An 11,912-nucleotide genomic window follows, 5' to 3' on the forward strand; every position below is an offset into this window, starting at 1 on the left:
TTAGAATCAGGGGGTTGAGGTTTCGTCGGTGTCTTCAGAGTGTTGGCATATCGTGGCCAAGGTTGCAGCTACAGGAGGGTCTTCACCATACCTGAACTAGGAATATAGAATTCCAGACCTAATGGTGTGCGTAGTTTGTTATGGTTGTGGATTCCATACTTCTCTACCTTTGTATTATTTATTTTGTTGTTTTTATCATGATTTTGTGTTGCATATGAATATTAGCTACTTTGTATCGGACTCGCTTTGATCATCACCGGAAAACAAAGGAAAAGGATGCAGGTTACCTCCATGCTGGTTTCTGGCTCCTCTTTCTGACATTAGCTAATGCGGTAAGTCAGGCGATTGAGATTTGTTGGATTATTATAGTCTTGCAATTTTCTAGAAGTGCTTCTAAATAAAATGGAGGTATAAACTCTGTTAATATATCTGGAATTTGAGGACTCAGTTCATATGAAAATCTGCTGTTCAGTCTCTAGTATGAATTATGATTGAGATCATGAAGAAAGGTATCAACTACGATTGGTAACGATAGGAGATGAAACACTGAAAATGGTCACACTTCTATCTGGAGGAGGCTCCAGCTACAAAATCTGAGAGCTGTTTCCTCATGTTTTCGGTAATTCTCAAATTATGATCGAGTTACAATCTCATTTACTTTTATCCTTAGTTATGTGAGAGAGTCTGTTTGAACTCAGCAATTGCAGCATGGATGGTATGTTAAAATATCCAGTAAGCTTGCTATGGTTTTGTGAATCCATGCTATTTCGCGAGGGCGGGTCCCAAACCTCAATAAAAATCTTTGGAACATATCAAACACTGATCTAGAGGCCCCAAGGGAAAAATTGCATGGAATCCAACAACTGATCCAGCACCCAGATCTAAGTATAATGTCACTTTTCAGATCAGGAGGCCTCTCATTGGACCATGAAAAATCACAAGAACCAGAGCACTTCGGTAGCCTCCACATCTTTGCCAACCAAATCCATTAAAATGTAAAAGAAGCCTGTGAACACCCACCTCCTTACTATACTGAAACTGTTTACAGACTATACATGAATAGCCTTCTTCGGTGGATCCCTCAAGTGAGCAACCTCTTCACATCAAGGACCCGATCCGAGCTTCTCTGATGGTTATAAACTGACTCAAATGCCTGCATACATACACTGGCAAAACCAGTCATGGCTTGGAAAACATTTGGAAACCCTGTCTGCAAGTTGTTCAGAGTCATTGCTCTTGTGACTGCAACACTCTTCTCATATTTGCTCTTCTCCTCTTCGGCCTTCGTCTTTAAAGCCTCCACCTTTGCCCGCTTCTCCATAACTGGGGATGTCCGTGCTGGTTCCCCATAACCCTCTGTTATGGAGAATGGGCCATACTTGGACTCCAATGCCCTTAGTTCTCCTGCTCTCTTCTCGAGCTCTTTAAATGCCAGGTCTGACTTCCTCTTTTGCTTCTGCTCCTCTGCCTGCTGAAGAACAACTGCATGGATCACTGTTAAGAAGCTTTTGATCCCCTCTGAGGCTACTTTGTCAGGAATTCGATCAAGTGCAAGCTGCCATTCTTCACACAGTGAGTAGATGTCCGAGCTCTGCTGGGTTTCGCCGAGCAGGTTGTGGTCACATTGAAAGAGAGAGAGGCGCAGCCAGCCCGTGAGGGAATGGATGTACTCTCTCTGGGACTTGACCAGATTGCAGAAGGCTGAGTACCAGTGATCAACCTCAAGCTCCAGCTGGAGACTGGCCTGCCGGTGTATGTTGGTGGTCGGATTATTACTTGATGCATTGTTGAGGTACTCGAGTTGTTGGACTATGTGGGTCTGTACCTGATGGCACTCGTACATGCTCCTCCACATGCCCATCAAACTGCAGTTCATAGGCAAATATTATTCATTGTATAAGCTAGTGAAAAGATGCACCTCAATCCAGTAATTTAACAAGATCATATTAGATTCATTACAAGACTAGTTGAAATCTTAAACAGATTGGGCAGCAGCAACCAAAATTGATTGATGGGTGGTGCGAAAGATTATGATGCTCTGACTCTTTGTTGTATTGTATTGTCTCGTTCACATAAAAAAACATCATATCCTGCATATCATATGGTTCTTCATTTGCTTCATTACATATTTCAGATTCACTTCTCAGGGGGTGTGATTTAATATTTAAGATGAATCAGTTGGTTAAGGTTAAGTTAAAGTTTCTCTCACACGTCTAACTGCGTGTTTAGGCTCATAGCCAAGTAGTTAGGAACTCAATATTGTTGTGGATAGTTTTCATGTCATATTATCCTGTCATGTAGGCACATACCATTGTTCTTTTCATGGCCATGCATAACTAAGATATAACTAATTTTACTAAATCGTTTTAAGAGAGAGAGAGAGAGAGAGAGAGAGAGAGAGAGAGAGAGAGAGAGAGAGCAAATGGGAAAGAAGCCCCCAGTCCTGCTTTGTTTAAAGAGATTGATTTAACCAAGTCCGGTGTTAACAGATTTCCAATTCCTGCTTATGTTTGTAGCCATGTGATCAGGTATAGGAGCGAACGGTCGATAGTTCTATGCCAAACAAGGAATTGGCTGAAAGTACGAGGAAAAGTTTGCATTTTTACTATGTTTGGACCATTGGCTATTGTTTTGCTGCTAGATCATTCAGTCAGTGACTAGTTACATTTCTATATGATGTGTCTAGATTTTGCCTGTGCTCCTAATATATATTGTTTGCAAAGAAGTATTAAAGATTAGCTGATACTGATGCTGTTCTCTTATCTTATTGCCTTACTACTATGTCTTGCAAGCCTAATTCCCTTTTTGATCATTATAATGCTGAAAAGAAAATACTTCTTCATTTATATTATCTTTCTGTACAAAAAAATCATCTGAGAAAACAAAAGATTATAGGTTGAAGTCACTGATACAGCATTTTCTAACAAAGATTATAGGTCAGAAGTTGGCAAAACAAGTATTTGTATTGCAAATTATTTTTCCCTTTAGAGGTTTAGAATTTAGAAGCATGAAGTCAACATGTCAGATGCTTATCCATTTGCACAAAAATTGCAAATTATATTTTGTAGGTTTTTCCTCCTGGCTTTATTATGTTGCTCAAAAGTATAGGTCTAGGCATGAGAATAGGTTAAATTTGAATAATATTAGGTTTGTTTATTAATGTTTATGAGTATAATCAAGAATTCTTGTAGGGCTACCTTCCATGATCATTTAATTAGATGGTAGCATAGTTGCTAAAGTTTTGTTCCAATGACTCTTAAAGTAGGAGCAGCCATAGACTGATCTTGAAGAACAACTTACAGGAATTGTGAATGAAGCTACTTTCTCGTGATGCATTCCACAAAAAAAAAACAAGGTGGACATTATGTTATCATGTCTTATATTTGTACTGATATCATTAGATGAAGTTATGAGGACCACAATATATGCATGACCTCAAAACAATCTATACATTAAATGTGAAAGCAGTGCACGGCAATTAGGTTGTTAGAATAGAAAAACAGTGTTGCAATGCAAGAGGCTCCCATCACTGTGGGGTCTAAAGACGGTCCTCTTATCCTCACGGGCAGAGAGGTTGTTTCTATACTTCGAATTTGTGACTTTTAAGTCACAATAGAGCAGTCTTACTGTTGCGCCAAAACTCGCCCTCTAATTAGATTGTTATAATGTTAGTAGAGGAATATGAATTAAAGAACAAAAGATTGACAGTAACTAAAATAAAGAATAAAAGAAAGGGTAGCCGTGTATTTAACATGTTATTGTACTTCATGCAAAATATCAAATAGGAAAATAGAAACCTTTAGGGCCTGCATGCTACTGCTTTTGTTGTCAAAAATCCAAGAAGAAAATTGACCATAATGAACAGATATTTATGATTAAACCTTTTATTTTTCAACTATTTGTATAATCTATAGCGTTTTTGATGGCAAAGATTTATCGCTTTCAAAAAATAAAAATAAAGGAATGGCAGAATTTCCATGCAAATGCTAACTCCAACATAAATCTCCATGCAATATTTCACTTATTTGTAGGGAAGAAAAAACACAAAAATAACAATAAAAGCCCTTAGTTATTAAATGTGAAACTAAATTTTCTTTTTAGACATTATTAGATGGTACAGATGGCACTCTAGAAATTTCATCCAAGGGATCACCCATTTTTTTATATTAGAATAACCCATAGCACAAAGAAGTCAGACAAATACATAATAGCATGGGGTGAAGTTTAGGTACTACCTAGGTAGCACCATGATCATGTCACCCGCTATATATGACACTCATTTTAAACCAAGATGGCTCATTGTTTCTCAATTTTAATAGGCGAATCAACAATCAAAGTAGTATCTTGTCCGGTTGGTAGCATTTGCATGGCAATAGAATCATCGAACTATGCTACCTAGTTAGCATGTAACCCACCCATGCCCAATTGCATGTTGCTCAAGAGCCTTAAATATTTGTTCCACTCACAAACAGATGCAGATCGGGAACAGCTTTTATGTATCATGTACATAGTCCTATAGTTATCATACCAAGCTATATGTATCAGTATACACAATGGAAAATTGTATAAAGATTTACGATTGCATGTCTAGCATATCGAGAGCAATGATAAAAGCAAGGATGATACTACATGATCCCATGCTCATACTATGTCATCAGGTAGAATAGATTTGTTTGTATATGAGAATGATGAATGCATCAGAGTATCAGCCCAAGTGCTCTTCTATTTTTCTTGTCAGACAACCTGGGTACAAACCAGTGCTCTTCTGTAACTGCTAATTTCTATTTCCACTCCTTTCTTTTCCTCTACCCATCCCCTTAGACCAATGGTTCCCATGGATAACAGCAGGCTAAGAGATGGCTTGTGCTTGGTGGATTAGCAGAAAGAAAGTGTGGAATTAGCAAATATCCCTTTTTACCTTTGTGCATCTTCTTTTGTGAAACACCAAATTTGACTCTGACAGTCAACCCCACAATCAAGTATGGCGTCGTACTGGCAGGACCAACATGCCAACCCATTCTTTTCTAACCTTTGTGTAGAGAAATGGGTTAACATGTGAAGAGCTTTTTTTGGTGTATGTTTGCATGAGAGAGAGTGAGAGAGAGAGAGAGAGAGAGAGAGAGAGACTGACCCAGTGACAAGCTCAAGGAGCTGGGGAAAAAGCTCAGACTCTCTCAGCCTGATGATCTCAGAGGTGGTGGTCTCTATAGCCTGAGAGGACACCAAAATCTTTGACTCCAGCCTCTCAATCTCTCTCCTGTTCTTCTCAACCTTCACATAGTCCACTCCCTTTGCCTCTTGGTTCCTTAGCAGGCCCACCCTTCTCTTGTGCTCCTCCTTGAGGCTCTGAGAATTCTGTGGCGGATAAAAATAGTATATATATCAAAAAGGTGGGGTTACAGATAAAAGAAATGAAGCTGCTCTTTTGAACAACGAAAATATAGATAAAACAAGCATTCCTTGTGGCAATTTAGTCTCGTTTACTGCTCTCTTCGAAACTAAAAAGTTATTGGGAAATATTCTTGGCCCCAACCCAATGAAATAAATAAAGAGAACAGAACAAAAGGGTATGTGTTCCAATGGAATAACAACAAAAGCTTGCGTGTTCTAATATAGAATTTATTACTGTGGTAAGATTTGGTCAAGTAAATAAAGCAATGCTTCTTTTTGTCCGAGAATCATTTAGGCTGGCACCACGCATGGAGCTCAAAAGAAAACCAAGGACAGAAGGAAAAGATGGAATATATACAGGTTAAACAAACATTAAAACTAAAAAACAAAATAAAAATGAGGAGGAGGAGGAGGAGGAGAGAATGAGGATGGCACTGTACCATGACTTCAAGGAAGAGCTTCTTCTCCCAAGCAAAGAGCTTCTCCACTGTAGAAGAATGGCTCGTGCTCTCAGTGCCAACTCCACCACCATTACCAACTCCCCTCACCATCTCCTCTCCGCACCTTCCAAACCTGGTGAAACCAGTAGCTTTTGAATTGGACCACCAGGTCCAAAGCAATGGATTCAAACTCTTGCCATAGCTGCACATCTTCCCTACATTATAACTAAGAAATAAAATGAGAACAGAGTTTTGTAGAAATAGATTAAGACCAAGGATTTAGAAAGGAAGGGGCTTGCCTGCCAGTCCTTGATTAGAAGGAAGCTCGCAATTTGGTGCTTCTAACAGCACAGATACACGGCTGCCGGCATCCGCCGACTTGAGGAAGTACTCGTCGAGCTCCTTGACAATCTCAGAGAGATCCTTCCGGCTCCTGGGCACCACCACCATGGCGAGCTCACTTGCAGAATCCTTCGAAAAGCCGCTAACAACCGACGGGGCCGGGGCCGCGGCGGGCGCGGCGGTGACTTCCGACGCGGTGGTGGCGGCCTCTTCCCATTCCTCCTCGGTGATCGACCGAGAGGAGGACGGGACGAACGGGTCCCAAAAATCCCAGCTTGACGAGTGTGGTGGGGGGGGAGGGGGCGGGGGGAGCACCGGGGAGGCGGTGACCGAAGAGATCCAGTTGTCGGAGCTGGGGCTCATTGGAGGAGGCGGGGGAGGCGGTGGCGGCGGAGGCGGCGGAGGCGGCGGCGGCGGTGGAGGGGATGGGGAGGGGAGGGGAGGGAGGTGGTGGTGTAGGAGGTCAAGGTGAGTCTCGGCGTTGGCGAACTGGAGGAGGGCGGCGCCGGTGGAGCGGAGGGAGCGGAGGTAGAGCGTGTGGGCGGCGGCGAAGGCGTGCCGCTCCGCCACCAAATGCTTCATGTATCGCCGCCGGGCCTTGCATCGAGCCACAGCCTCTTCTCTCTCTAGCCTGGATTGGCAACACCCCATCTCCCTTTATCCTTCTCCTTCCTCTGTTTCTCCCCTGTTCTCTCTATGAACTACGCCAAAAGAAATGTGGCTCCTTTTTGCTGTACAACTTCAAATATCTATGGATACCGTTCTCTTCTCCTTTCTCCTTCTTCTTCTTCTTCTTCCTCTGTATCCCCCCTGTTTTTTTTTCCCTCTTCTCTGAACTATATCAATAGAAAGGTGGCTTCTTTTTGGTGTAGAACTTCAAATATCTGTGGGTTTCTTTTTTTTTTTTCCCCTCACCTCTTGTAAGGCAGATCTCGGAGGAAGATTAGCCGGGTGGCTGTCATGGTTGTGTCTCACGTCTTGTAGTGAAGGAAAGGGGGCTCCTGTGCAGCTTTAATCCTCTCTTGAGACCCTTTCTCCTAGCTTTTTCTTCTCTCCAATGGAGTCCAAATCCTACCAAAACTCCCCAACCTCTCCACTTGTCCTCCTCCTCTCTCTCTCTCTCTCTCTCTCTCTCTCTCGTGGGCTTTAAGAACACAAAGGTAGAGAAATTGAGCAGTGGAACAGACCATGTGGAACAGTTTGGAGGCGAACGGAGACATCGGGTATTGGGCAGTGTGCATGAGATGGTTGTGGTTGGGGCCCTACATTTACCATAATACCCACATCCCTTCTACTAAATATCTTTCAAACCAACGGATCTTGCCAAGATTATCGTATCTTGTATCCGTTTGCGCGAATCAACGAGGCCAATGGAGGGGCACTTAGGTCAACTGAAGATTCAACGGGCGCATGCTATATTTGGTTACGGTCTTTAATGAGATGGGTGGCGTTTTCGTTATTCTTGGTTGGTTTATATGGGGGTAGTTCTTGGAATGTACTTTGCCTGCAAGATTTACGAGGGAGCAATTTGGGAAATTTATGTGAAATCTCCATCCCTCTGACGGCAAAAGCCCCTGTATTTACTAAAATTACCAAAAGCTCCTGGCAGTTTTAAAATGAGCAGTGAAACCCGTTTCTGTTTTTTGAAAGTAACGTATCTGTCATTTCTGTTTCAAATCATGATTGCAACTTGCCCGGGTCAATAATGTAATGCTAAAATTTGCATTTGGGACCAGGAAATGTACACATAGAAGTATAAGAATTTAAGAATGAGAATTGGAATTTGGAAATGGTTAATTTCAAGGACCAAAATTCGAACACCAAAAGAGATACTTGGGGTGATGGACCATTCCACATGAGGATCCTTTGTCACATATCTAGGTGGACCCTACTCTGTTTGTGGCTGACAAGGACTAAAGTTGGTGCTTGTTATATTTCCAATAGTAAGCAGATGCAAAGGTCAAAGTGTAACTATTTATCTCTAGGGGTGGCTCAAGACGCTCCCTGCTAAAACCTAAATACCGAGATGGATATATCTTGCAAACACAATGTGATGACACCTACGTTGCTTGCAAATTTGATTGCATTTATATCATATTAATGTCATATTGATAAAAAATAAACATAACAATTATCCTCTTAATATACCTATCAGTGGTTGACCTGCAATGTTTATAGAAAACATTTGATTGGTGCTCAATATTTATAATAGTGTCTACTTCATCAATATTTGTAGAGAAACAAAGTAAACAATACATTGTGTATATAAGATATTGTGGTTTGGCAAAAACACCTTCTACATCCACACATGTGAAAAGAGAATTCGTTAGCCATGGAGAAAACTAGGCGGGATTGAGATCTTAAGAAACTCGGTATAAAATAACTCTATAAATATCAACTTTATTAATGTATGAATTTGAGACATACACAACATGTCTACTTTCAAAATAGTCAAGTGTGTTATTGTCCATGTGTCCAAGTGTGTGATCCACCGATTCACTGAGTGAGTCTTACAGCCAATTAACTAGCATTATCTCAACTAGTTGGTACTCCTCCCCACTCAGAAAAGTTCTTCTTTTGATGATACTCAGAAAAATTCAAGGGTTCTATCCTCTATCAGAGCCCGCTGCATGCTTGATATTTTCATTACTTCAATTAAGGCTGCACAATGGGACAAAAATTTGAACTCAGATCTCTGATAGAATCCACACAGAGACTACTTCACATCTTAGCAAGCCAATTACAGGGAATTTGATAATCCTCATCTGCTAAAAGGTAAGGTTGATGAATTTCCTACCACCAAACTAGAGTGTTAGTTTCTTGCCATAGTTTGGGGTTAGGACTCCCCCAACCCATTCAACTAACCCAACCAGCATTTTTAATGACTTAGTCCAGGTCATTATTGGGTCAGATTGAGCTTAAGCTCGAACAGTTTGGCCAAGCCCAATAGTTTTGTGAGCTCGAAGGCCCTACATCGTGACATGATTATTGCAATATGTGCATAACAAACATGGTGGCTACAAGTAGAATTTTGGATGTCACCATGTAGTCAAAGAATTTCTCAGCCTTTTTCTTTTAGTTTGCTCTTAAGATAACCAAGGATAAACCTCATTATGGTGGCAACCATATGGTTGGACTATTTGGGCTCTTCTTGAACTCTAATTAGGCCTGACCTACAAAATTTGGACTGGGCGGGTCAGTGGGCTCAGGTTTGGGCTAACAATGTGGTGGGCTTTTTTGTCTTTGGCTTCGTAGAAATATTCGAGGAAACTAAGTGTTTGTGGAAATAAATTTTGGTAATGAGTAATGTATGACTAGTGCTCCTCCCTTCCAAATAATGCTATGATTCCGTATGATTATTACAGCTCATCATAGTTTTCTACTTGACATGGTCAGCCGGTATCATATTAGATTTTAAATAACATCCACTTAGGCCATGCCTTTGGTAAAATTAGATTCACCCACAAAAAATATTTCCAAAATTAGTATTGCGTCGACTTGGACCCCACCGAGATAAAGGCCGGATCCCAGACCCACCAAGTGGTGAATAAAGTCGACACCTGAAGCCAATTGGAGTTGGGCTGCGGCCTAGCCCTCGGGCTTCAGCTTTCAGAAAATCCAATTAGCCCATGCCTGAACCTTGTCGGCGTATGATCGAAGGTAGTTGATATTAATACAAACTCGCATCAATTTCCTACTCGAAGTGGGAGTTTCGATTTCCTTCCTACGTACCCTCTGTCCAGATCCTCGTCAGTTTATGATCTATCCATCTACGTGGACGGTGGGTGATGAAATCATGGACTGCGTCACTAGATTCCGACTCGAACTGGGAGTATCCACGGGATATTATAAATAACCCTGGCTCCGGCCGTGCGAACCATCGGCCATGGCCTCCACATTGAAACGCCTCTCCGAGGACGAAGTCGCCGGGATCCTCTCCTTCCTCCCAGCGAAAGCCATCATCAAACTCCGAACCCTCAGTCGGTACGTTCTGCGTCGCTCTGCATGCAATCACTTCCTCCTTACCCAATCTCGCCACACCAAAGCCAACTCGGGCTTCTTCACTCGGCCATACTATGGCCCTGTCGTCCTCACTCTCCTCGACCCTCATGCCGGCATACCCAGTGAAGGCCTCCGGTTCTTGCAGCACGCCGAAAGGGTCGTCCTGGCCTCAGCCAACGGTCTCGTGTTCTGCTCAAACAAGTCTAGAGTCTTAGGTAGCTTGTGCGTCTGCAATCCGGTGGCTCCGGTCGCCACGCTGCGCTCCATCCCGCCGCCGACCGGCGAAGAACATCACGACCTGTCATGCATCGGCGTCGCCGTCGACCCGATGTCGAGAGGCTATGAGCTGGTCTGCCTCACAAAGACGCCAGATTGGCCCTCCTTTTACGGGTGCAGGGTCTACGTCTCGGCGAACAATGCATGGAAGTTCGACAAGATGGTCGATGGAGGTCCTAGAGATCTGCAATTGGAGTATCCAGTTATTTGCGACAGGACAGTCTACTTGGCTTCAACTTGTGGGCCCTACATGCATACGGCCCCGTACATTGTCGCCTTTGATATCGAAGAGGAGGGCTCCGAGATTCTTTCGATCCCGGGAGAGGCAACGAAGGCATCTGATTGCCATGAGATTCGGATTGCAAGGTGGGGTGAGAAATCTGTGTGCTTGATAAGTTGCCAGAGTTCTTCAATTTTTAAGCTGTGGGTGATGTCTCGGGATCAAGGGACCGTAGCATGGGTTGAAAAATATCAAGTTAGCATGATGGAGATGGGGCTTACAAGTCCGGGAGATGTGCACTCATTTACAGTGATCAACAGGGACACGCTTGTTTTTGTAATGAATAGCTGTATCTACAGCTACGATATCCAAAAACGAGCGTTGAAGGAGTTGCAAAAAGGCTACCGATTAGGTTATCCGGTTTTGATTCCCTATGCAAACTCCCTACAGCCCTGCTGAAGATGCGAAGCTCGGCAGCTGAAAATTTTAGCGCACATTGGCGATGTTTTGAAGGAGAAATGAAAATAGTATCTCGGTCAAACACAAGCCTCGACTGAAACTACAAGAGTAGTAGTGTTCTCTTACAATCCTTCACGGTACGAGATGTTTGTGTAATTTTTTTTCTTTCTTCGGGGCTTAAGGTGTAGTCTCTTCCTTTATTAATTTGTTCTGCGTTTTGACCTAGTATTAGAATATTATGTTATTATATCGACATATGATCATGAGATTAGAGCTTGAAAGTTTGTCTTCTGTCGAACTTTTGGATGGCTGCTTGTTTTTTGAAAAATTACAAAGAAAAGATTCCTCGAAGATGGCCTTCTTATGGAAGCGATGTATTTTCATATGCTTTAGGACATTTTTGCCTCTATGGCCTCATACACGGGTGGGTAAGAGCGGCAAACATGTTAGATCTGGTCATACACGGATCAGATATGGACCGGACTAGAAAATCTTAAAGCTTAGTTTGGCCTGTTTATTAAACAGATTAGGATTTAACATCTAAACCTGTTAGGATTTATAAGTAGGTAACCTGACCCAATGTCCTGTTTAATAGACATGTTATATCGGATCAAGTCCACCAGCAAACCTGTTTACTTGTTAAATACATGTATATGTTGCTTGACCTACTAGTAAAAATGGTTAACTCTCTCCTTAACTAGGTTATTTGTGGCAATGGAACATTTTTCTGCTACAAATATTCAGTTGGAGGGTGATTCATCTACAATTATCGATTGGCTTGT

At 42.2% G+C, this 11,912-nt stretch overlaps 1 protein-coding gene across 1 annotated transcript; it reads right to left on the minus strand.

Annotated features, from left to right (window-relative positions):
• Nucleotides 1–825: 825 nt before the first annotated feature.
• LOC103720471 (protein ALTERED PHOSPHATE STARVATION RESPONSE 1-like) lies at nucleotides 826–7,309 on the minus strand. Its single transcript, XM_039118006.1, has 4 exons — nucleotides 6,131–7,309; nucleotides 5,832–6,046; nucleotides 5,132–5,355; nucleotides 826–1,865 (listed from the first exon to the last, which is right to left on the minus strand). Exons 1-4 carry the CDS (start codon nucleotides 6,822–6,824, stop codon nucleotides 1,082–1,084), a joined length of 1,917 nt encoding a protein of 638 aa, XP_038973934.1. The 5' UTR covers nucleotides 6,825–7,309; the 3' UTR covers nucleotides 826–1,081.
• Nucleotides 7,310–11,912: the final 4,603 nt, after the last annotated feature.

This window comes from Phoenix dactylifera, unplaced genomic scaffold, assembly GCF_009389715.1.
Source record: "Phoenix dactylifera cultivar Barhee BC4 unplaced genomic scaffold, palm_55x_up_171113_PBpolish2nd_filt_p 000298F, whole genome shotgun sequence".
Lineage (NCBI taxonomy): Eukaryota > Viridiplantae > Streptophyta > Magnoliopsida > Arecales > Arecaceae > Phoenix > Phoenix dactylifera.